The sequence below is a fragment of the Stegostoma tigrinum genome, chromosome 6 (genome assembly GCF_030684315.1).
Source record: "Stegostoma tigrinum isolate sSteTig4 chromosome 6, sSteTig4.hap1, whole genome shotgun sequence".
NCBI classification, from domain to species: domain Eukaryota; kingdom Metazoa; phylum Chordata; class Chondrichthyes; order Orectolobiformes; family Stegostomatidae; genus Stegostoma; species Stegostoma tigrinum.
The window spans coordinates 44,503,753-44,530,017 of record NC_081359.1 but is presented as its reverse complement, the minus strand read 5'-3'; the positions used below and the strand labels follow the sequence as shown (position 1 = coordinate 44,530,017).

General features: G+C 41.7%; 1 protein-coding gene across 3 annotated transcripts in view; it reads left to right on the top strand.

Moving 5' to 3' along the window:
* LOC125453633 (claudin-10-like) overlaps positions 1 to 26,265 on the top strand; it is a 193,080-nt gene that overhangs the window by 136,348 nt on the left and 30,467 nt on the right. For all 3 annotated transcript variants that reach the window (XM_059646523.1, XM_059646524.1, XM_048533438.2), the window contains one exon: positions 22,610 to 22,771. In XM_059646523.1, the coding sequence (XP_059502506.1) occupies positions 22,610 to 22,771 (162 nt within the window). The remainder of the gene's footprint in view (positions 1 to 22,609; positions 22,772 to 26,265) is intronic.

The window sequence follows — 26,265 nt, the reverse complement described above, 5'->3', positions numbered from 1 at the left end:
GAGTCAATTAGCTACAAATGCTGACAATAAATCTAATCTAATATAATCTGCTTTAATTGTTTATGTCTCTTTAATAATAACTATTTTGTGGTTCAATGATCAGCAACTTGAAAACTATTGAACAGCACCAGTAACTCCTGAGGATTCAATGCCAGCTGTTCTTTTCTGAAAAAAGGGTCACTGTTGTCGATATTTAAAACCCATTTTGTGATCTTTAGAACATATTCAATTTGTGTGAATTTGGATAAGCAAAAACATACTGACATTGAAGACAATCCACAGAAGGTTCACGAGTTGATCAAGGTGTGGAAGGGCTCTCTTGTGGGGATATGTTGAGTGGTTTAGGCCTGTACTCATTGGAATATAGTAGAATCAGTGGTGACCTTAAGATTATTAAGGTGCTTCACAAGGCTAAATATGAAGAGACTGTTTACCATTGTAGGAGAACTTACGACAAGCAGAAATAATCTCAAAATAAGATGCTACATATTTAAGACAGAGATGAGATTATTCTTTCTCTCAGAGGGTATTGAACCTGTGAAATTCTTTGCTGCAGAAGGCTGTCATTATGTCCATTCAAAGCTGAAATAGATTTTTAATCAGTGAAGTAATCAAGGGTTATGAGGAAAACGCAGGAAACTGGAGTTGAAGATTATCAGATTAGCCATCATCCGAATAGGGAGCAGACTCTAAGAGTCAGAAAGCCTACTTCCACTCAATGAACTTTGAATTTAGCAGATTTCATCAAAAACGATTACTGGATATGACTTAGAATCCAATCTACATAACACTGAAACAACACCTTTGTGAGACAAAATTGGCAAGAAGTGTTGTCTAAAATTCACACTTAAATCAATCTCTTTTTCTTTTAACTTGAGTACTGTTCCATATATAGTGATATTCAATTGCATTTCCTTCCTTTAACTACATTTTGAATGCTGCTGTAAAATTCTGCTAATGCTTTTCGACTCAACTAAATGCAATTTTCAACAATATTTTAATAATTAAAATGTATCTAGTAATCCTCAAACAAAGGGCAATGCAAGCCACATTTTGGACGTTTTTGAAGGATGGATTTATGCAAAACCAGGTTCTATTGACATGCCAGAAACATTGATCTGTACACCAAACCCTAAAAACCGAACGGTTGAATTTGATTAAGCAACTAACCTTTCAGACATATATCATTCCCTTATTATTTGTAATTGGGATTCTCATTAAATCATAGAATAAATGTTTCGTAGGGTGGCACATGAATGTTGCTCAAAAAGACACATTTTATCAAAGCATTTCATCTTACCCTTATCAGGACAGTTAGCAACAATACCAATTCAAGGAGAAAACCAACATTCATATTGCATAGAGGAGAGTGCTGTTTGACGAGTAAATTCTGATAGATGGAGGAATTACCATGAAGAATGCACAGATTAATGTTGATTGACAGTTAGCCCCACCTCTGTCATGGCTATGAGTTCACACGCATTAACAATTTTGTGCTATTAATTCATTTATTTTGTCCTAAATACTACTCATATTTAAGTAAAGAACCATTAATGTTGTTAATGGGGTGGCACAGTGGCTCAGTGGTTAGCACTGCAGCCTCACAGCACCAGGGACACAGGTTCAATTCTAACCTTGGGCAACTGCCTGTGCACAGATTGCACACTCTCCCCATATCTGCATGGGTTTCCTCCCACAGTCCAAAGATGTGCAGGCTAGGTGGATTGGCTATGCTAAATTGCCCATAGTACTCAGGGGTGTGTAGGTTATGGGGGAATGGGTCTGGGTAGGATGCTTCAAGGGGCAGTGTGGACTTGTTGGGCCAAAGGGCCTGTTTCCACACTGTAGGGAATCTAATCTTGTCTGTTTCCTAGTTTTTTTATCTCTTTGACCCTATTTGTTTCTGCCGCTGTCTTAGACCATCGTCCATTCCATAGCACTTCACCCACTTACGCAACATCTTATGCCTTCTCCAGTCCCTCACCATTACACCCACATCCCCAGCATCTCCCTCACTCCTCAGTTCCTCCACCATACTCCCAGTGCCTTCCTCTATCCCCAAACTCCTGCTCCACTCCACCAACTCCTTCTCCACACCACAAGTACCTTCCTAACTAACGCCAATATCCCATAATCCCTCAACACCACCTCCATATCAGCTTCTAACCCCTGCTCCAGCACCGCCTGACAACCTTAGCATTTCCTCACTACCCTGCCTCTCCCACACTTCTAGGTCCTCTCTCTTTCCTCAGCACACATTCCTGCTCCTGCTCCAGCTCTCTTCCCCCCCTCATGTTCCTCTCTGTAGTGATTGGAACCAAGGGACCACGTTTTCTACAAGACATCAAAGTGTGAAGCTGGATGAACACAGCAGGCCAAGCAGGATCTCAGGGGCACAAAAACTGACCGTCTCTGATGAAGGGTCTAGGCCCGAAACGTCAGTTTTTGTGCTCCTGAGATGCTGCTTGGCCTGCTGTGTTCATCCAGCTTCATACTTTGTTGTCTTGGATTCTCCAGCATCTGCAGTTCCCATTATCTCTGATCACGTTTTCTGCAAGATCCTTGATTGGGGTTGTTAACTTGGGCCAATCAGGAAGCCCTGGCTGACGAATATTAACAGGAGATTCAGAATCTCCTCAGTTCAGTGGACTGACTCCAAGCTGATTGGCTACAGATTGTGTACAGTGCACCAGTAAATAAAGGACTCCTTGGTGACAGGATACTGGCCCCTACAAGGTAATTTCAGTGGCATTGGGAGAAAACAGTACATGCCTGAAGAACATTCACTCTCAAAAGTCATCTTGGAGCAAGTATTTCTGGCATCATGCCAAATATTTGGGAAGGCTGACTTGTTTGATCCTTCTGCTGAAGACTGGGCCCAGGATGTGGAAAGAATGCAATATCTTGTCAGGCAAATGACATTGGAGAAGATGAAACGAAATGAGTAATCCTCCTGACTGCTTGCAGACCCACAGCATTTTCAGTTATAAACGGCTTAACTTTCCCACAGGAACCAGACACTAAATCCTTCTAAGAGTTGACAGAGTTAGTTAAGGAATATTATGATGCCAAATCTCCTAAAATTCTGAGATGCTATTGATTTATTTGACTGCTAGCGCACCATAGGAATCCATATTGGGATTTTTGTCAGGGTTAGGATGGCTGGCAGAGGCATGTGATTTTGGTTAACCCTGAATGTGATGCTGAGAGACCATTTGGTATGTGGGATTAATGATGTAACCATGCAGAAGTGTCTGCTAGCTGAAGTCCAACTGTACTTCAATCAGGCACTACAACTGGCATTGCCATTAGAAAATGTGGCAAATGGAGCATGGGAGCTACAGGGCATCCCAAAAGAAGTGGACACTCTCAAGTGTCTGACTGAGCTTGGGGGACATGTAATCGCAGATCCTCATGCAGGGCATATCCTGAGCAGAGCGACCCTCAGCTAATCAACAGCAGAAACCCACACAATGCTGTGTCTTAGCCAAATGGCTACAACGTTCTTCAGGATCTGGGTCAGCAAGCCATTGTAGTTGCTGCCAATGTGCAGACTTGAGACAGCAAAGGAGTCTGACAAGGCATGACTTGAGTAAGAAAACTTATAGGCCATTGTCCAGGAGAGTGCACATTCTGGGAAGTTCCCCCTACATGTGAGTTGGAACAATTAAATTGTTTAGTGACATTCAAATCAGAATCAATTCAAATTAATATTTGGTTAAATGTTCACCCAGTTCCCATAGAGGCCCATACTGGCACAGCTGTATCTGTGGTTGCAGAGCCTGTCTTTAACAAGATTCTCTTGGAATTCCAATCCTTAAGTTTGTGCAAGACTTCATCCGAGCTAAGCACTGGGGAACTGTTGCAGATTAAGGATGTGACTTTGGTCCCAGAACCAGTTGCAGTTACCACTGATGGTAGTAACAGGCTTTGACCCAAGCATAGTGGGGCAGGAATTGGTTGAGGAAGATTCACCTAGGTTGGCTGAACATTTTTCAGTCAGAAAATGACTGCCTAAGTGAAGTCCTGGTGAAATACCCAGGAGCATTTCATGAAGGGCTTAGGACTATCAAAGGGGACAAAGCCAATTTACATGTTGACCAGGTAGCAATTCCCCAATTTTGCAGGGCCTGCCCAGTGTCATTTGCCTTGCATGCAGAAGTAGAGGAGGAAATCAGGAGGTAGGAAAGCAAAGGAATCATCAAACCAGTGCATTTGTGGAATGGGGAACACTAGTTGTACTGATTGTGAAGTCTGATGAACTGATGGCTCAATTTACCTTTGGGGTAAACCACTTCTTGCAACTGGATAAATATCCAATCCCTTGCATAGAGGACTTGTCCACAAAGTTGTTTGGGGGGCTGTCCTTTATGAAGCGGGACACGAGCCACACCTACTTGCAATTGTGACTAGATGAGGAGTCCCAGAAGTATGCCATAATTAATGCTTCTAAGGGTTTGTACCAATATACGAGACTGTCATTTGGGGTATCATCAGTAAGCATCCTTTCCTACTGGACCGTGGAGTATATTTTACAAAAGCTGCCCTAGGTTGCCATTTATCTGGATAACGTGGTAATAACCAGAAAGATCAATAAAGACCATTTGGAGAACTTGGACACAGTGCTGAAACATTTCTCCCAGGCAGGCATATGCCATAGAAGAAAAAAATGTGTGTTCCAGGCACTCTAAGTGACCTACTTGAGTTACAGAGTCGACAAAATCGGGTTACGCTTGTTGGAGGGTAAAGTGAGGGTGAGCCCCCATGTCTGTACAGGAGCTTAGGTTTTCCCTTAGGTTAGTGATTTATTACAGAAAATTCATACATAACCTGACCGCTATCTTGGCACCCTTACCCCTGCTATTGGAAAAGCGTCAGCCTTGGAAATGGTAGAATAGCTAAGAAGTAGCCTTTAGGGAAATGAAAAATCAGCTGTTGTCAACCAAGGTGTTGGTGCACAACGATCCGAAGTGTAGCTGGTGCTGATATGATGCCTCCCCATGTGGTATTGGATTGGGTTGGCTCACCGGTGGCCCAATGGAGAGGAACACCCAGACTTTGGCTGATGCTGAGTGCAAATATGCCCAGATAGAGAGGAAGATTTGGTGGCTATCTTTGAAGCAAGGAGCTTCCTCCAATACTTTTCTGGGTGGGAATTCGTCATAGAAACAGATAACAAACCCCTGCTAGACAAGGCAATGCCACCCATAGCGTTCAGTAGAATTTAGTGGTAGGCCCTTATTCTCAGTGCCTACAAGTTAGAACACTGCCCAGGAAGCCAAGGAGCTTACGCAGATGCCTTGATCTTCCTCCCACCAGCAGATACTACGCTGGTGGTGCCTCCTCTGGGAGATACTATTCTGGTTTTAAACTTTCTAGACACCTTTCCGGTTACTGCTGCCAATATCCGATCGTGGACATAAAATAATCCAGGCTTGACAAAATTAAAGCAGCTGATGGTGATGGGGGAAACAGAAGGGCCATTTCAACCAGGACTGAAACCTTTCTGGACCCAGCGAGACCAGATCACTGTTGAGAATGGCATATTATGGGGAGCAAAAGTGATTGTCCTAAGTAAAAGTCACCACCAGATGTTGGCTGAACTCCACCAGGGTCATCCATGTATTTCCAAGATGAAGTTGCTAGCAAGCATTTATGTCTGGTGACAAGGGTTGAATGCCAACATAGCTGCAGTACTGGGGCGATGGTCAGAGTGTGAATAAAGAAAAACATTACTGCTAGCGGTGCTCCAAAATTTGTGGGAATGGCTAGCTAAACCCTGGATTTAGTTGCATGCTCACTGTGCTGATCCTTGCATTGGCTCAGTTTCCCTGGTCATTGTGGATACTCATTCAAAGTGATTGGATGTGCGAAAAGCTCAGTTGGCAAACTCAGGGATTTCAAATGAGAAGCTGTGATCATTGCTCACGATACACAGACGCCTGGAAGTATTGATCACAGACAATGGGACGTCATTTATCAGCAGAGAATTTGAGTATTTCCAACAAGGACAACTCCACACCATCCATTGTCCAAAGGTCAGGTGGAAGGAATGGTTCAGTCATTAAAGGCAGGTTTAATGAGGCAACCTACAGTGTTGCTTGATACCAATGTGTCCTGGTTCCTGTTCAATTATAGGAATAACCCCCACGCAATAACAAGGATAGCTCCAGTAGAGTTGCTGAGTCGGAGAAGACTCCATATCAGGTTAAACCTGATATTTCCAGACCCAGGGGTGTGGGGGGTGCGTGGGGGGGGAGGATTAAATGACAGTATGAATGCCAATGCTGACCACATGTCTCCTCTAAATAAAACAGACAACTTAATTTCTGGGACAAAGTTTGGTGCCGGAACCATGGAAATGGCCCTGTATGGATATGAGACTTAGACTCATGACTTGTAAAGTTTGGGCAGGTGAGGCAGCCCTGAACAAACATATAGATCACCTGAAATCTCACAAATGGGGCAGGACAAAACATATGTAGCCCCTCAAATTGGCCAGAAGGCCAATCAGAAATCATAAGATATTCCCCTCTGTCTAGTGTTGAGAAAACCTTAGAGTCCAAGATGGATGCAGCCGTGATACCATTACTGAAGGAAGAAGAGAAGGAAACCCTCCTGAGATGCTCTGGATGCAGGAGATAGTCTACGGTCAGGTACACATAATCTGTGTCAGAGTCCAAATTAGAGGAGCTGGACCTAGGGTGAAAACACCACAGGAAATGCTACAAGAGAAAGGCCAGACCCACATCTCCAGACTTAATCAGAGAGCGATGTAGTGATTGGAACCAGGTGGACCTCGTTGACTAAGCGACCCTTGATTGGGGTTCTGAACTTAGGCCATTCGGGAAGCCCTGACTGACAAATATAAACAGGATATTTAGCATGTCCTCAGTCCTGGGGACTGACTTCAAGCTGACTGGACACAGCCAATGTACTCTGCACAAGTAAAATCTGGGTGACTTGGTGATGGGATACCAGCCTCTGCCCAGTTATTTCACTCTCCCACTCATCCAACACCTGCCCCAATCCACCAACAACTGTTCAGCTCCCATAGTACCATCCCTATTACCCTGGCTCCCAAATCCCCAGCAAATCACCCAATACTGTCTCCCCCATATTTAAAGCTAGTCACCCCCTCTCTTAGCACCTACCCTACCCACCCACACCACTCCCCATGTGCTCCATTTCCCTTGACCCTCCCTTACGTTCCTAATCCCTCATCAACATCCCAGCCACTTTTTCATGAGGTCAGGTTTCCTGCACGTACATTGTATAAAAAATAATGTAAGGATATATTTATGCATCACAAAAATTTTCATTCCATCAATGCAAATTTATGCATGTGTTTAAATGACTCCTGAGGAACTGCAATGATGTTCTTATACTGCATGTTCAAACTTCCTTGCCTCATGGGATCTGCAAACTGACTTGACAGGTGACTGCCAGGAAACAAATGATACACTTTTCAAACTTAGCTGAAGACAACCATGAGAAATTCAATCACTGAAGCCCAGATGTGATACAGCCAATAATCTGCCGATCAGATATGACACTGCACTAGTTCAACTTACACATAAGGTTCCTACGCAGATTTTGAGGCTGCCTTCAGTACTCATCTGCAAGCAGAATGATGGCTGCATGCCGTGCTCTGCATAACACAGGGTGGCGGTAAGGTTTGAAGCTGACAAAGGAACAAGATACCAAGAACAAGGTGTAGAGGTGGGTGAACACAGCAGGCCAAGCAGCATCAGAGGAGCATTTTCCTGAAGACGGGCCAAAATGTCAGCCTTCCTGCTCCTCTGATGCTGTTTGGCCTGCTGTGTTCATCCAGCTCTACACCTTGTTATCTCAGATTCTCCAGCATCTGCAGTTGCTGCTATCTCTGAAACAAGGTACCAAGAACACATTGTTTGCCGCCAAGTGCAATGAAAAGTAGGAGAAAATCCAAAGCAGCACCAACTGCTGCTGGGGTGCAAGGAATTTCTCTATTGCTGTAGGGATTACCACTGGACCAATGATCACATCCAAAACTAATGTCTCCTGCACCTCACTTCCAAGCCATCCCACCTTAATCTCATTCAAAAAAAACAATCCTGTACACAATCAGCTTATTTATATACATTACTGACTGGTCCATGTTAATTCATATTCATCAAAAAGCAATTGAAAGGCAAGTTGTACATTTATATTTCATATAATGTGTATTTTCCATATCGTATATTGATATGAGTACGCATATTTGTTGATGTGAACTGTGAAGCCATGGTTAAATTCAATGCCACCATTATTATTGATGTAAGATAATTTTACTGAGGCCAAGTGGGGAAGGGATGCACACACAAAGTCTTTGGGTGTGATCTTAAGAAACAGAATTTGTTTTCAACATAATATCTAAGTAGCTGGTTACATTACTGCTGCGATACATGTGAGACTTTTGTGAGATTACATGTTAAACATAAGAGTTCTGAGGAAGTGTCTGCTTGACCTGAAACATTAACTCGAATTTCTCTCCACACTGTCAGACCTGCTGAGCTTTTCCAGCAACTTCTGTTTTTAATTCTCTTTTATTAATTATTTGGAGATGTTATCACACAATCGAACAGCTTTTCTCCCCTACTGCAAATCACAGATGGAAATTTTCACCTATTATCCACCACCACTAAATTACCATGTTTCCAATTCACCAGATTACGTGCAAAGTCCATTAAGGGCAATTCAGACTACCGAAGGGAGAGGTAGGGAGAGAGGGAGGATGCTAAATCAAAATTGAGTTAGACAAGGAAATAAGGCATTCCATGCCCTGTGGTGTATACCTTTCTCCGAAAGCATTGAGAGTATTGAGAGATGTTGCATTCTTCCTTTCTAACAACATGCAGGCACGAATGTAGCTGTGGCAGAGGGGCAGACAGTCAGCAATTATGACCCCTCCGCTGCCCTCTGTCTGGGCTTATGAATGGCCAACTCGGCCAGGTCCCCGTAAAGTCCTCCAACTTCTCACAACCCTCTACACTGGGTGCCCAAATATCTGAAGCTGGGGCTGAGGGGCAACAAAAGATTTTTCTAATAACTGAAAGGGAGTGGAGCCACCCATACCCCAGACATAGTCCTTTATGATATAATGGGTGGAGCTAATCTCATGATGTCGGTTACCCCTTTCAGGAACTAACTGCCTTGTACATCAATCAGCAGTCACTGAGAGGAGGCAAAATCGGAAAATGTTGCAAAGGAATACATTATGTGAATTTGAGTAACACATGTAAATTTAATGGCATTATATTTCCTCAAATGCTCACGTGTTACTGTGGACAATTCCTCTTGCTCCTACCCTGCTACATGATGCATTCCATTGTAGCTCCAGCTGCACCAGAGGCAGAATGCACAACTGTTCAAATATTCCTGGTCATTAACTGCTGTGTGTTGAAGCATGTTTTGAGCAATTCTATTTCATAATGAGGCAGCCTGCATTATTTACATTCTCTACTCAAGCAGAAGAGAAATTGTCTCCAGGTAATCAAGTGAACACTTGTGGCATTAGTTAACTTTACATCATTATTTGGAGTTAGTATCTGGCTCAACTGAAAGATTAAGTTTCTACACAAGCAAGTCCGCTTTGAATAGTAGCAACATTACTGGTAATGAGCACCTGCTGTCATACAGAAAGTGCCTTTCTAGTTCTGAAAGGGATACCTAATATGTATTCTGATGGCAACAATGGCTTCATTCTTCAAGGATTATTGTAAATGCATTGTTTCTATATAGTCTATGTTCTACTCATGAAGAATATGTTGGAATGCATGATTTGGTCTGATTTAACTGTAGAAATTCAGTACTAGTCAAGTGTATCAAGATGAACATCTAATATCAAACTGCGCTTTCCAACTGCTAATAGAAATAACCTATTCCCCAGATTGTTCACAAGATGTCAGCATTGCCTCCTCCTGCTACGTCTGTACAGATAGAGAACAAGCTTTATCCACTTTATTGCACCATTTATAGATTTAAGCCCATACATACTATAAATAGAAAGCAATTGTCTCTTCCTCAGAGTATTCAGTATTCATGTTTAAGAAAGCATCTCGTCTAGGTTGAGTGAATGATCAGTTCAACTGACCAAACTCCAGAATTCCGCCAGTTTTTTTGTATAATTTGTCTGCGATAGCCTGATGCAATTAATTGGGAAAGGACTAACAAATGTTCATCATCTTATTCCATGCTTCTCTATTTAGCTGTGGTCAGAGAACGACTTCCAATAGTTTCTCTTTCTGCTTCCACATTTTTATTATTCCATCCCCAAGGATCTGGCCTTGGCCCCTTCCTTTTTCTCATTTACTTACTGGTCTCAGTGAATTTATCTAAAATCATAGCATTGACTTTTCCATATATGCTGATGGTACTGAGCATTACCTTATTACTAGCTGTATCAATTTTATTATTGCTACCAAATCATCAGATCATTTGTCTAGTATCCAGTAATGGATGAACAGAAATCTCCCCCAACTAAGTAATGGGAAGTCTGAAGTCATTGTCATCGGTCTTCACTCTAAACTCCCTTCTTGACCAATTGTCTTCATCCCTCTCCCTGGCAACAGTCTTGATGAATTAAGCCAAAGTGTTTGATTTGATTTGATTTATTATTGTTACATGTGCCTAGGTACAATGAAAGGCTTTGTTTTGTCTGAATGCAGGCAGATCATATCAATATAAAGTGCATTATGGTAAATAGAACAGAGCAAGGAAGGTACACAAACGGCAAAATGAATATTAATTTCAAAATTTGAAAGGTCCATTCAGAAGTCTAATAACAGCAGGGAGGAAGTTGTTCCTGAATTTATTGATTTGTGTGTTTAAGATTTTGTATCTTCTACCTGACGGAAGAGGTTGGAAGAGATTATAACTGGGGTGGGAGGAGACATCGATGATGTTGGCTGCCTTCCCGAGGCAGCACGAAATTTACATGGAGTCAGTCGATGGAAGGTTGGCTTTCATGTTGGATTGAATCGTGTTCACAACTCTGTGTAGTTTCTTCTGGTTCTAGGTACAGCAGTTGTCATACCAAGCTATGATGCATCAGGTTAGAATGCTTTGTGTGGTGCACCAATAAAGTTTGTAACTTTGTAACCTCAGCGTCATATTTAACTCAATACTGAGTTTCCCAATTCTTATTCATGTCATCACGAAAATCACCTATTGCCAGCTTTGTGACATCAAACATCCATGCCACACAAGTACTGGGCAATGACTATCTCCATCAAGAGATAATCTAACTACCTACTTAAGACATTTAATGACACTACCATCACTGAATTTCCCATTATCAACATCCTTGGGATTACCATTGACTAGAAACAGCTGGAGTTGCCATGTAAATATAGTGGCTATAAGAGCATGTCAGAGGCTGTGAATCTTGGAGTGAGTAACTCACCTTCTTACTCCCCAAAGCCTGTCTATCGTCTACAAGGCACAATTGATGAATGTGATGAAATATACCTCAATTGCTTGGATGATTGCAGCTGCAACATCAGTCAGGAAGCTTCTTAACATCCAGGCCAAGCAACTCACTTAATTGGCACCACATTGATAAAAATTGACTTTGTCCACCACAGACACGCCTCAGCATCAGTGTGTGCTAACTACAAGATGCACTGCAGTAACTCACCAATGTTCCACAAACAGCACCTTCCATGACCACTTCCATCTAGAAGGACAATGGCAGAAAATGCAAGGGAACACCAATGGCAGAAAATACAAGGGAACACCACATCTGCAATTTCCTCTCCAAACCATTTACCATCTTGACTTGGAAATATATCTCCATTCCTTTAGTGTCACTTGTTCAAAATCCTGGAATTCCCAACACCAGAAGATCAGTTAGCTGGAATGATAGTTGATGGTGCAGAGTGATGCCAACAGTGTGGGCTCAATTCCTGTGCCAGCTGAAGTCACATTGAATGTTTTGCTTTCTCAACCACAACCCTCACCTGAGGCATGTTGACCCTCAAGTTAAATTCATTTTCAGTCATCTTTCTCTGGTGAGAGGGCAGCTCTATGGTCTGCTGGGACTTGGCAATTTTACCAAACCTTTGCACCAAAGAGACAGCAGCAGTTCAGGAAGGCAGCTCACCAGTGCCTTCTCATGGACAACTATGGATAGTCAATAAATGCTGGCTGAGCCAGAAATGCCCATGTCCCAGGACTAAGTAGACAAAAACTTGGCCCTTGATTTAGATCATATGCTGCTGAAGCTTTGTTAACTCCGGATTCAACTATTTCAATGCACACTCAGCTGCTCTCTCATATAGTACCTTCCATAAACTCAAGGCTAACCAAAATGCTACTGACTATTTTTGAGTCACAGCAAAGCTTGTTTCCAAATCATCCCTGTGCTGACTGACCTACGTTGGTTCCCAGAAAGCAATGCCTTTATTTTAAAATGATCATTTTTGTTTTTAATTCTATACATGGCCTTGTCACTCCTTATTTTTGTGATCTCATGTAAATCATGGCCTAGGAGAAGTGCAATTGAGAACTGACAGAGGAGGAAGAAATTGTGGCTATTGTACAGACATGCACAAATTTGCACATGAGCTAGAAGTTTAGTGAAAGCTCTTTCTATTCTGTGTTCTTATCTAATGTCTATTAAACCAGCTGTATATTTTAAAAATCAAATATGGTGCTTTAGAACCCAAGTGGACATAGTGATTTGCTGAGATTGGCTGATTATTTTTCTACTCTAGATTTGATGACATTCTGATGATCTATGATTTGTGGGCCTATTATAGAATGACAAGTCAGACAATTCATTGAAAGATGATCAGGGCCCTCATTTGGATGAATTAATAAGGAGCCCACCAATTTAATACAGATATCTTTCCAGTTTGGACTTGAGTAGCCAGACCACCATCAGGCTATCTCCTGTTCACCGAATACAGTTTCTTGAACATCATCTTTCAAATATCTACTTTCCTGTAAAACACATTTCAATTAGTGTTTAATTGTCAGTCATAGAGATCTAAAGTGCAGAAAAAGGCTCTTTGCAATCATCGAGAGAACAATGCTCATCTCATCACTATCTTAAATGGTGACCCCTGATTTTTAAACAGTGATCCCTAGTTCTAGATTCTTTGATTTCGGGAAGGGTTTTTATCCAGATTTATCCTGTCAGGATTCCTCAGAATCTTATTTATTTCAATGAATTTGATTATTTTGATTCTAGACTCCAGTGATATAAGCCTAGTCTCTCCTACCTTTCATTAATGACAAACTGCCCATTCCACATGCAAAATATCCAGGTAATTTTTTCATAAATCACTGGGACAGATGAATTGTGTCTCCAGCTGGTAATGGAAACCAGCCAGGGAATAATGGAAGCTCAATTTCTAATCCTTATTAGATACAGGTGAGGGACTTAATCCCAACCCTAATGCAAACATTGTACCATTATTCAAACTGTTTTGTGAGAAATGGATCAAATACTAATGGACCGGTTAGTCTGATCTGGGTGATGGAAAAATTTCTGGAATTTATATTAGAAAATAGGACTCATTGTTACTTGTAGAGGCATGGATCAATCAGGAATAGTCAGCACAGTTTTATCCAGGAAGGTCACAACATATTAGTGTAGATTAGTTATTTGAGAAAATGACAAGAAAAATTGATGAGGATAGGGCAGTAGATGTTGTCTACATGGATTTTCTTAAAATACTTTACAAAGTCACTTGTGGCAGACTGGTCAAAAAATTTAAAACCAAGTGGAATGTGATAAGTTGGATCCAAAATTGACTCAGTGACGGGAAGTGAAGGGTAATTGTCAAAGGATGGTTTTTGCAAAAAGAAAAGAGATTCCAGTGATGTTCTACAGAGCTCAGTGCTGGGCATCATGAATGATTCAGAGTTAAATAAGGAGCATTTGAGACATTTGCAGACAAAAACCTGGCTACACAGTTAATAGTGAAAAGAATGGCTGTCAACTGAAGGATAATATCAATGGGGTGGCACAGTGGCTCAGTGGTTAGCACTGCAGCCTCATAGCACCAGGGACCCGGGTTCGATTCCAGCCTTGGGCAACTGTCTGTGTGGAGTTTGCACATTCTCCCCATGTCTGCGTGGGTTTCCTCCAGGTGCACCAGTTTCCTCACACAGTCCAACATGTGCAGGCTAGGTGGATTGGCCATGCTAAATTGCCCATAGTGTTCAGAGGTGTGTGGGTTATAGGGGGATGTGTCTGGGTGGGATGCTCCAAAGGGCAGTGTGGACTTTTTGGGCTGAAGGGCCTGTTTCCACACTGTAGGGAATCTAATCTAATCTAATACAATCTGGGAAAGAGCGTGATTATACATTTAACGAGGAGAAACAAAGCAAGGGAATACACAATAAATGGAAAATTATTGGAAGGATTAGAGGAAGTGAGAGACCTTGGAGTTATTGTTCACAGGTCCCTGAAGGTAGCAGAGCAGTTATTCAATGTACATGGAATGCTTTCCTTCACTGGGTGAGGTATTGAGTACAAAAAACAGGGATATAATGCTGGAAACGTACAAGACATCAATGGTATTATCTCAACTGATGTTACTACTGGACAAGTCAGATCCCAGAGTGAAATCTGGCTTAATAGATAACTCAATTTTCATTTAACATGGTGGCCTTTCACTGTAATATAAGCACATAAGGCTATAGATTTGGATTTAATAGTAAAATATTGGTTTATTGAATAAAAGGGTCACCAGGGTTAGAGGATTTAAGCTACAGGTAGAGGGTAAATAGGCTGGAGTTATTTTCCCAGGAGAGTCGGAGATTGAGTGGTGACCTTGTTGATGTTTATAAAATCACAAGGGGCATAAATAGGGGAAATAGCCAAGGTCTTTTCCCCGGGATAGTGGTGTCCAAAATTAGAAGGTAGAGGTTTAAGGTGAGAGAATAAAGATTTAAAAGGGTCCTAAGGGAAAACCTTTTCACACAGAGAGTGGTGCATGCATGGACTGAGCTTCCAGACGAAATAGTGGAGGCTGGTACAATTACAACATTTAAAAGGCGTCTAGATGTATATATGAATAGGAAGGGTTTAGAAGAATATGAGCCAAATACTGTCAAATGGGACTAGATTAATTTAAGATATTTATGGATGCATTGGACTGAAGGGTCTGTTTCCATGCTGTACAGTTTTATGACAAATAACTCTATAGGAAATGAAAATAAAATAAAATAAATCAAGCTAATGAAATATAACATAATTTGAAAGATTTCAAAATACATTTAGAAAGGCAAGATTTGATCAGGGATAGTCATTGTGGCTTTGTAGGAGAAAAGTCATGCCTAACAAATCTGGTGTTTCCAGGAGGTGACCAAGTATTTGAATAAGAGTAGAGCAGTTATTGTACTTTAGCTGGATTTCAGCAAGGTATTTGTCAAGGTCCCACATGCAAAACTGATAAAGAAGGTATTAGCTCATAGGATCAAGCGTAATTTGGCATTACACTCAAAATTGATTCTAGTGGTTAGGGGGATAATGAGAAGAAAGTTTGTGGATGACACAATGATTGTCCATGTGTTTGGCAGTGAGGAGGAAGGTATTAGGTTAAAGGAGGAATAAAACAAGGGAGTAGTATTTGAATAGCAACATATGAGGAAGGTCAGAGAAACAGAGAAATCTTGAGATGCTTGTCCACAGATCCCTGAAGGTATCAAGACATGTTCATTGAGTAGATAAGAAGGCAACAGGAATGCTTGCCTTTATCAGTCAAGGCATGGATTATAGGAGCAGCAAGGTCATGTTGGAGACATACAGGATCTTGGTTAGGCGACAGCTGGCATACTGTGCGCAGCTACAGTCACCATGCAATGGGAAGAATGTGATTACCCTGGCGATGGTGCAAAGAAGGATGTTACCTGGGATGTTGCCTTTGAAGAGAGATGGATAAGCATGGATTATTCTCCCTAGAGCAGATTGGAGGATGAACCTGATACAGGCATGTAAGAGCATAACACGCATGGACAGGGTGAACAGAAAACAAGTGTTCTCCTTGGTTGAAGGGTTAATAATTTTAAATGGAAAGGCAACTAGTTTAGAAGGCATTGGGGAAAAGCTTCACCCAAAGGGTGGTGGAGTTCTTGAATGCACTAGCTAGGAGGGTAGTTGAGGTGGGAACCTCATAACCTTTAAAAACAACTTGGATAAACAGGTGAAGTGTTATTCATGGCCATGGGCTTAATGCAGGAAATCAGGGCTAGTGATGGTAGTCATGTATTTTTGGTGGTTCAGACTCAATGGGCTGAAGGACCTCTTCTGTACTGTATAATTCTATAAAAAATAATTTATATTCCTTTAGGTTAACATGCTTACAAAAATTATTTTATATATATAAATCACAAACCTTTCACCTTACTATTTAGGACCTCATACTCTTTACTGAAACCCCCTTACTTGCCCAACTCCCAGCACTCTGAGCATAAGTCAAAGTTTTGTATGTAGTTCTGGTCGCTAGACTACAGGAAGGACGTAATTGCTGTAGAGAGTACAGGGATTTATAAGAATTGTCAAGGAAGATGAGTAGGCAGGCAATGCAGGAGTCACCTGTGGCCATTCCCTCTCAAACTGGTTTGAACATTAAACATTTCAAACCTTTTGGATACTGTTGTGGGGGTGAGCATCTCAGAGAAAAGCAACAGCAGCAGCCATATAAGCGCCACCGTGAATGTACAGCAGTGACGGTCAAAGTGTAGACGAGCAATAGTAATAGAAGACTGTACAGTCAGGGGCACAAATAGGCATTTTTGTGGCTACAAGTGAAACTCTAGGCTGGTATTTACCTCCCTGTTGCCAAGATCAAGGATGAATCTGAACAGGCGCAAGATAGTCTGAAGGCGAAGGGTGAGCAGTCAGATGTTTTAGTCCATATTGGTTCCAACAATATAGGCAGAAAGAGAAATGAGGTCCTACAAAAAAAGTTTAGGTGGGAAGTTGAATAGCAAGACCTTTAGGTTTACAATATCAGGACTACTTCCTGTGCGAAGTGCCAGTGAGGCTAGGAATAGTACATAGATATGAGGTTAAAGAACTGGGGTAGGAGGGAAGGCTTCAGGTATGTGAATCATTGGGATGTCTTCTGGCACAGGTGGGACCTGCACAAGAAGGTTGACTTGCATTTAAACTGAAAGGGCACAAATATCCTGGCAGAGAAGTTTGTTACTCCCACTCAGGAGTTTAAACTAGTGTGTCAGGGGAGCAGGAACTAGAGCAGTATGTCAGCAGTAGAATGACTAAAGAAGAGCCTGAGGCTAAGGCCAGTAAGACTGAGAGGAGGAACAGATAGGGGAAGGCTATTGAATGTGTGAAGCTGGATGAACACAGCAGGCCAAGCAGCATCTCAGGAGCACAAAAGCTGACGTTTCGAGCCTAGACCCTTCATCAGAGAGGTTATTGAATGTGACAGGACTAGCAGTCTGAAGTGTATTTGTTTTAATGTAAAGAGTACAAATGGAAAGAAAATGAATTTAAAGCTTGAACTAATGCATATAACTACAATGTTGTAGCTAATAGAGACTTGGTTGAGAGAGAGACAGGGCTGGCAGCTTAGCCTTCTAGCATTTAAATGTTTCAGGCATGGTGGAAAGGCATGTAAAAGAAGTGAAGGAGTTACATTACTGATCAGTTAGCATATGACAGCTGCACTGACAGAGGACATCTTGCGGGCTTATCCAGTGAGACCATATAGATAGAACTAAGGAATAGGAAGGATGCAACCACTTTGCTGGGATTGTACCACAGACCTCCCAACAGCCAATGAGTGATAGAGGAACAGATATGTGGACAGATAATGGAATAATATGAAAACAACAGGATTATTGTGGCATGGTGAGTGATTAACTTCACTTGAGCTCGTTCAGTGCCAGGGGCCTGGATGTGGGAGAGTTTGTTAGGTGTATCTGGGATGGTTTTTTGTAACGTCATGTAAATAGTCTGACGAGGGAAGGTGCCATACTAGGGCTGATATTGGGAAATGAGCCTGGCCAGATGATCAATGTTTCAGCAGGGGATCATTTCGGGAACAGTGGCCATCATTCTGTAAGATGTAAGTTACTTATGGATAGGATATGAGTACTTTGGGCAAAAGTACTAACCTGCGGAAGGCTAATAATATTAGGCAGGAATGGGGGGATGTTATGGATGGCTGTTTGAGGACAAATTCACATCTGGTATGTCGGCATATTTTTAAGGCCATTTGATTAGAGTTCAGGATCACCATGCTCCTGTGAAAATGAAGGATAAGAATGGCAAGATTTGGGAACATTAGATGACAAGAGAATTTAAGGGCTGAGTCAAAAAGGAAAAGGAGGCATACATAAGGTTTAGGAAAGTGAAGATAGACAGACTCCTCAAAGAATACAAAGATCACAAGAAAGAACTCAAATTAAGAGAGCTAAAAGGGACCATGAAATGTCCTTGGCAAAAAGAATTAAGGAAAATACAAACACATTTTATTCATATATAAGGAACAAGAAAGTAGCTAGGGAAAGGATAGGTCCACTCAAGAACCAAGGATGGAATTTCTGCATGGAGCAAGAGAAATTAGGTGTGGTTCTTACCAAATACGTTGCATTGGTATTCACAAAGGAAAAGGACCTGGTGGATGTTAAGTCATAAGAAGGCATATTGATATTCTAGGGCATGTCAATATAAAAATGGAAATCCATAGATTCCATACGGTGTGGAAACAGGCCCCTCTGCCCAAAAGTCCACACTGACCCTCAGAGCATCTCACCCAGACCCATCCCCCAGAACTCACCTAGCCTCCACGCCCCTGAACACTATGGGTAATTTAGCATGGTCAATTCATCTAGCCTGCACATCTTTGGACTATAGATGGAAACTGGAGCACCCAGAGAAAACCCACACAGGCACAAGGAGAACATGCAAACTCCACACAGACATACATCTGAGGGTGGAGTTGAGCATGAGTCCCTGGTGTTATGAGGCAGCTGTGCTAACCACTGAGCCACCATGCCTTGTTGGGTGTTTTAAAAGGTTGACAAGTCCCCAGGACCTGATGAATTTCACCCAGTAGGCTAAGGAAGTCAGGCGGGGAAATAGCTAGGGCCTTGTATGAAATCTTTGTATCCATTCTAGTCACAGGAGAAGTTTCAGAGGATTGGGGAATAGCAAATGTTGTTCCCTTTATTTAAAAGATGCAACAGCGATAATGTAGGAAATTGCAGGCCTGTGAGCCTTAGATCAGTGGCAGGGAGATATTTAAAGAAGGTTCTTAGAGACATGATTTATTCACATTTGGAAAAAATATGAACTTATTAGCAATAGGCAACATGGCTTTGTGTGAAGAAGGTCATGTCTCACAAACTTGATTGAGTTTTTTGAGGAAGTGACAAAGATTATTGATGAGCACATGGCTGTCAATGTTTTCTATGTGTAAGGCCTTTGACAAGTTCCCTCATGGAAGTTTAATATAAAAGGAGAAGCCACAGTGGATCTGCTGTGAGCTGGTAAGATGGATGCTTAGTTTTGGAAGACAGTGAGTGTGCTGGAAGGGCATTTTTCAGACTGAAGGTTTGTGACCAGTGGCATTCTGTAGGGATCATTACTGGGAGCCCTGTTGTTTGTGGTATATATAAATGAGTTGGAGGAGAATTCAGGTGACTTGATTAATAAGTTTGTGAATGTCACAAAGATTCGGGGGGCTGTGGCTAGTAAGGATGATTGCCAGAGGACACAGCTGGATACAGATAGGGTAGAAACTTGGGTGGAGATATGGTATATGGAATTTAATCTGGACGAATGCAAGGTGATACATTTTGGTAGGTGCAATGCAGGAAGGTGGTATACAGTAAATGGCAGAATCCTTAATCTTTAGCCCACCAAGACTGCACCAACACATGATGCCTTTCTTTACTAAAATCGTTTTGGCTCTATGCAGTCTGCAATCCTTATATTTCTTGCCTATTCAAGTATTTATCAAGATAATAAAATGTGGGGCTGGATGAACACAGCAGGCCAAGCAGCATCTCAGGAGCACATGTGCTCCTGAGATGCTGCTTGGCCTGCTGTGTTCATCCAGCCCCACATTTTATTATCTTGGAATCTCCAGCATCTGCAGTTCCCATTATCTCAAGTATTTATCAAGATGCCTCTTGAACATTGCTTTTGAATCTGTTTTGACAGCTCCTTTGTCAGCACGTTCCAGACACATACTACTCTCTGTATAACAAAAAATTGCCCCTCACATCTCCTTTAAACATTGGCTCTTTTACCTTAATCCTACATCCCCTAGTAACTGACATTTCTACCCTGGGTAAAAGTCTCTGCCTATCTATTCTATCTGTGCCTCATATAATTTGTAAACTTCAGTCAGGTTACCCCTCAACCTCCAATGTTCAAGTGGAAACAAAACAAACTTGTCCAATTTCTTCACACAGATAATACCCTTCAAACTAGGGAATATCCTGGTAAGCTTTTTCTGTACCCTCTCCAAAGCATCCACATCTTTTTGGTAGTGTGGCAACCAGAATTGTATGAAATGCAGAACCTGATTTTTAGAAAAGCTGTAAGGTCCCCTTACTCACCCAACTTCCAGCGCTCTACATAAGTTGCATTGGCCATAGAATCCCTACAGCATGGAAGCAGGCCATTCAGCTCATCAAATCCACACTGATGCTCTAAACAGCATCTCACCCAGACCCACCCCCAGCCCCATAACACTGCGTTTCCCATGGTTAATCCACCTAGTCCGCACATCCTTGGGCACTATATCATGGCCAAACCACTTAACGTGCACATCTTTGGACTGTGGGAGGAAACCCAGGGAGAATGTGCAAACTGCATATAATCACCCAAAGGTAGAATGGAACATGTGTCCCTGGCACTGTGAGGCAGAAATGTTAACCACTGAGCTACCATGCCACCCATGCCTTGAATTATGTGTTCTGAGTTAGCTGAGACCAGGTACAGAAAAAATAAATATAAACTGGTTCCTTAATTAACTAACTTCTTCATCCACCCTTTCAACGAACAGTACCGTTCCACATTTCATTTGTTCATGAGGTTCTGCACAAACTCACTGATAGATGTTCATTTATTATTTAATGCTACTATCGAATGTTCACTTCTGATTTCTGTAATATAGACAGTGACCACATGCTTTTGCTGCCAGTATACCGTTGGAAATTGTAGAGCTCTTGTTTACAGTGACAGTATCCCTATCTCTGGGCCAAAAGGCTTGAATTTAAGTCCACCTGTTCTGAAGGTGTATCTTACCATGTTTAAGCAAATTGATTCAAGCAATCTACCATTGGAAATTAGTTCCCTTGCATGACCTTAGTCTCTTGTAACTTCATATTACCCTCTTTATGTAAATATGAATTTACATAGGATGTAAATATTCTGTGAATAATTAAAAATCAATCTATTTCAGTCTTCAATATACTAAATGATCTAGCTGGCCTCTGCAGCAAATAATCCATAAATTCACTACTCTCTGAGAGAAAAAAATTTCCTCATCTGTTTCAAGTGTGGGATCCCTTATGCTGTCTGGTCCTAGATACTTCCTCAAGGGGAAGCAGCCTTTCCTCATTTATCCTGTCAAGTCCCTTAAGAATCTTGTATGTTTCAACAATGTCATATGTCATTCTACTAAACTCCAATGATCACAGGCCCGACCTACTCAACCTCTTCTCATAAGACAATCCTTCCGTGCATGGTATCAATCTTGTGAATCTTTCTGGAGTGGTCCAATACCAGTATATGTTTTAGATAAAGGGTCCAAAACCGTTCACAGAATTCCAGCTGTGTGCTGACAACTGTCTCGTATGGTTTTAGTAAGACTTTGTACTTTTATACTCAATTCCCTTTGAATGAAAGGAAAACATACCATTTGCTTTCCCTATTAGCTGCTGAACTTGTATGCTAGCTTTTTGTGATTCACGGTTGAGGATTTCTGAGCGGTAGTTTTTTTCAATCGTTTTTTATTCAAACAATGCTTAACTCCTTCTGGTCAAACTGCGTAGCTTCACATTTTCCAACATTATGTTCTATCTGCCAAATTTTTGCCTACTCCCTTAAACTGTCCATATCATTCCACAAAATCTTTGTGTCATCCTCACCACTTGCCTTGTCACCTGTTTTTGTGCCATCTGCAAACTTAGTGACAGTACATTCATTTTCTTCATCCAAGTCAATATTAGGCAAAGCATATATTACTTTCTCAAAACTGCTTTCTTCTTGGAAGTGAAATCCCAATTCAGAAAAAAATTAGATTTGTAGTACAGATTTATTTCCTACTGTAAGCTAAAACAATGCAAGCCTTTCCTTCCCTTAGTCACCCCTACCTCCTACAGGCTTTAATAGCTATGTTTGGTAATACGTAGCCATTCTTTCATGATTAACTCATCTCTTTGTACTGTGCTCAGCCATCATGGTGTCCTGCTTTTTGGGTCTATCACTACATCAAGTACATCACTAAAACAAAACTGACTTGTCACTACATTTAAGAAGAAAAAAGGCCTTTCACATCACTCTAAGTCCTTATTACTATGTAGTAAGTAGCAAATACATCCTCACTAAATACTTGAAATGGTTCTAATGCTTGGTTTGTTTTTCTTTCAGCTTACTTACAGGTCTGTAGAGGTCTCATGATTACTGCTGTTTGTCTAGGATTTTTTGGTTTCATAATTTCATTGGTGGGAATGAAATGTACACGAATTGGAGGCTCAGAAAGGATTAAGGGAAGAATTGCTCTTTGTGCAGGAGTTCTTTTCATTTTCTCTGGTAAGATTGACCATTGGTGTGTAAGAAAACTGTATCCAATTCTCCGCGGTTTTCAGTTCACGTTTTCATCGGAAAACAATTCCAAAAGAAAATGGACTATTTATTACATATTTCCATGTACTTTTGAGAAGGTGATGGAAGGCCATCATTTTTAACAATTTATTGACCATGTATGGCAGCATCTGTGGAGATAGAAATAGAATTAACAGATTAGTTCTGTGAATTTTATCTGAACAGTTATTTCTTGCACATGTGCAGTTAATTATTAAGTCGGAAAATTATCTTCCAAGTTATCCTGCTCCTCCATAAGCTTTGTTCTAATACTATTGCACTATTCTACTAAGAGTTGCCAGCCACATAAATTGAGGCTTATGACATTGTGTTACTGAGTCATTTAGTAAAGACACTGGAAAATGACAAGGATTTTCAACAAAGTATGGTGTGAAGTAACTACTGAAAAACAAGGTCTGTGGCTCTGAGTATTTCACCTTGATAAGAGTTGGCATTTTACTGAATAAACAAAGAGTCTGCAATAAGGGAGATGAACTAATGGTATCAATAGAGATAAGAAGGGCCCAGGCCCACAATACCAAAGTGTGAAGTTGGATGAACACAGCAGGCCAAGCAGCATCTCAGGAGCACAAAAGCTGAGATGCTGCTTGGCATGCTGTGTTCAGCCAGCTTCACAATTTGTTATCTTGGATTTTCCAGCATCTGCAGTTCCCATTATCTCTCCCAGGCCCAAAATGTCAGCTTTCCTGCTCTGCTGCTGCTGCCTGGCCTGCTGTGTTCATCCAGCCATCTGCTTTGTTATAATGGAGATAAATGGTTTTGCTTTAATTACGATTACACAAGACATAGCTACAAAGAGAACAACATTGAAAAACCTTGTTCCAGGTTACACAATATTTTAGAAAGACAGACACAGGAGGAAGGATAGCTCTTGGGTAAAAAATAATACAAGAACTTTAGAAAGAAAGGGTCTGACCTCAGACAATCATGAAACAGAATGAATATAGGTGAAAATTAGGAATAACAAGTCAGAAAATACTAGTGAGAGTAAATTATAGGCCCTCTAACAATATTATAACATTGGGCAGGGCATTAAACAGTCAACTATTGAAGCTTCTAACAGCAGCAATGTGATAATGGTACGACCTTTAGCCCTCATATAGATCAAACTGATCAAATTGACAAGAGTGGTTTAGAAGAAGGGCTAGTAGAATGCCTTTGACACAACTTCCTAGAATAATACATTGATCGATCAATTAGGAATAAAGTGATCTACAGTCTAGTACTGTGCAATGAAGCTGATTTATTTAGCAATGTTATAGTGATATCAAGAGAATCCCCACAGTATGGAAAGAGGCCCCTTGGCCCAACAAGTCCACACTGACCCTCACAGCATCCTACTGAGGACCCATCCCCCTATAACGCACCTAATCTACACATCCCTGAACACTTTGGGCAACTTAGCATGACCAATCCACCTAACCTGTGCATCTTTGGACAGTGGGAGGAAACCAGAGCACCCGGAGAAAACCCACACAGACACAGGGAGAATGTGCAAACTCCACACAGACAGTCACCCAAGGCTGGAATTGAACCTAAGTTTGTGGCGCTGTGCGGCAGCAATGCTAACTACTGAGCCACCGTGCCACCCCAAAATAGTGATCAAAACACCATTGAATTCCTTGTCAAGCTTGAAAGTGACACACTGTAATTACAAAGAGGAATCTTCAACTTCAACAAAGCCAATTACAAATATGAGGGGAGAACGGAATACCAGCAAGCAAAAAGTTGGTTTGAAGTGTGTCTACTTCAATGCCAGGAGTGTCCGGAATAAGGTGGGTGAACTTGCAGCATGGGTTAGTACCTGGGACTTCGATGTTGTGGCCATTTCGGAGACATGGATAGAGCAGGGACAGGAATGGTTGTTGCAGGTTCCGGGATTTAGATGTTTCAGGAAGAACAGAGAAGATGGTAAAAGGGGGGGAGGTGTGGCATTGTTGGTCAAGGACAGTATTACAGTTGCAGAAAGGATGTTTGGGGACTCATCAACTGAGGTAGTATGGGCTGAGATTAGAAACAGGAAAGGAGAGGTCACCCTGTTGGGAGTTTTCTATAGGCCTCCGAGTAGTTCCAGATATGTAGAGGAAAGGATACCAAGATGATTCTCGATAGGAGTGAGAGAGACAGGGTAGTTGTCATGGAGGACTTCAACTTTCCAAATATTGACTGGGAACACTATAGTTCGAGTACTATAGATGGGTCAGTTTTTGTCCAGTGTGTGCAGGAGGGCTTCCTGACACAGTATGTAGATAGGCCAACAAGGGGCGAAGCCACATTAGATTTGGTACTGGGTAATGAGCCCGGCCAGGTGTTAGATTTGGAAGTAGGTGAGCACTTTGGTGATAGCGATCACAATTCTGTTATGTTTACTTCAGTGATGGAAAGGGATAGGTGTATACCACTGGGCAAGAGTTGTAGCTTGGGGGAAAGGCAATTACGATGAGATTAGGCAAGATTTAGGGAGCATAGGATGGGGAAGGAAACTGCAGGGGATGGGCACATTAGAAATGTGGAGCCTATTCAAGGAAAAGCTCAAGACAGAGGGCGGTGGTTGATGGGAAATGTTCATCCTGGAGTCCAGTTACTAGTGGTGTACCGCAAGGGTCAGTGTTGGGTCCACTGTGTTTGCCATTTTTATAAATGACCTGGATGAGGGCGTAGAAGGATGGGTTAGTAAATTTGCAGACAACACTAAAGTCGGTGGAGTTGTGGATAGTGACGAAGGATGCCCTAGGTTGCAGAGAGACACAGATAAGCTGCAGAGCTGGGCTGAGAGGTGGCAAATGAAGTTTAATGCGGACAAGTGTGAGGTGATGCACTTTGGTAGGAGTAACTGGAAGGCAAAGTCCTGGGCTAATGGGAAGATTCTTGCTAGTGTAGATGAGCAGAGAGATCTCAGTGTCCATGTATACAGATCCTTGAAAGTTGCCACCCAGGTTGACAGGGTTGTTAAGAAGGCATACAGTGTTTTAGCTTTTATTAATAGAGGGATCGAGTTCCGGAACCAAGAGGTTATGCTACAGCTGTACAAAACTCTGGTGCGGCCGCACTTGGAGAATTGCATACAGTTCTGGTCATCGCATTATAAGAAGGATGTGGAAGCTTTGGAAAGGGTGCAGAGGAGATTTACCAGGATGTTGCCTGGTATGGAGGGAAGGTCTTACAAGGAAAGGCTGAGGGACTTGAGGCCGTTTTCATTAGAGAGAAGAAGGTTGAGAGGTGACTTAATTGAGACATATAAAATGATTAGAGGGTTAGATAGGGTGGATAGGGAAAGCCTTTTTCCTAGGATGGTGATGGCAAGCACAAGGGGGCATAGCTTTAAATTGAGGGGTGAAAGATATTGGACTGATGTCAGAGGTAGTTTCTTTACTCAGAGAGTAGTAAGGGAATGGAACGCTTTGCCTGCAACGGTAGTAGAT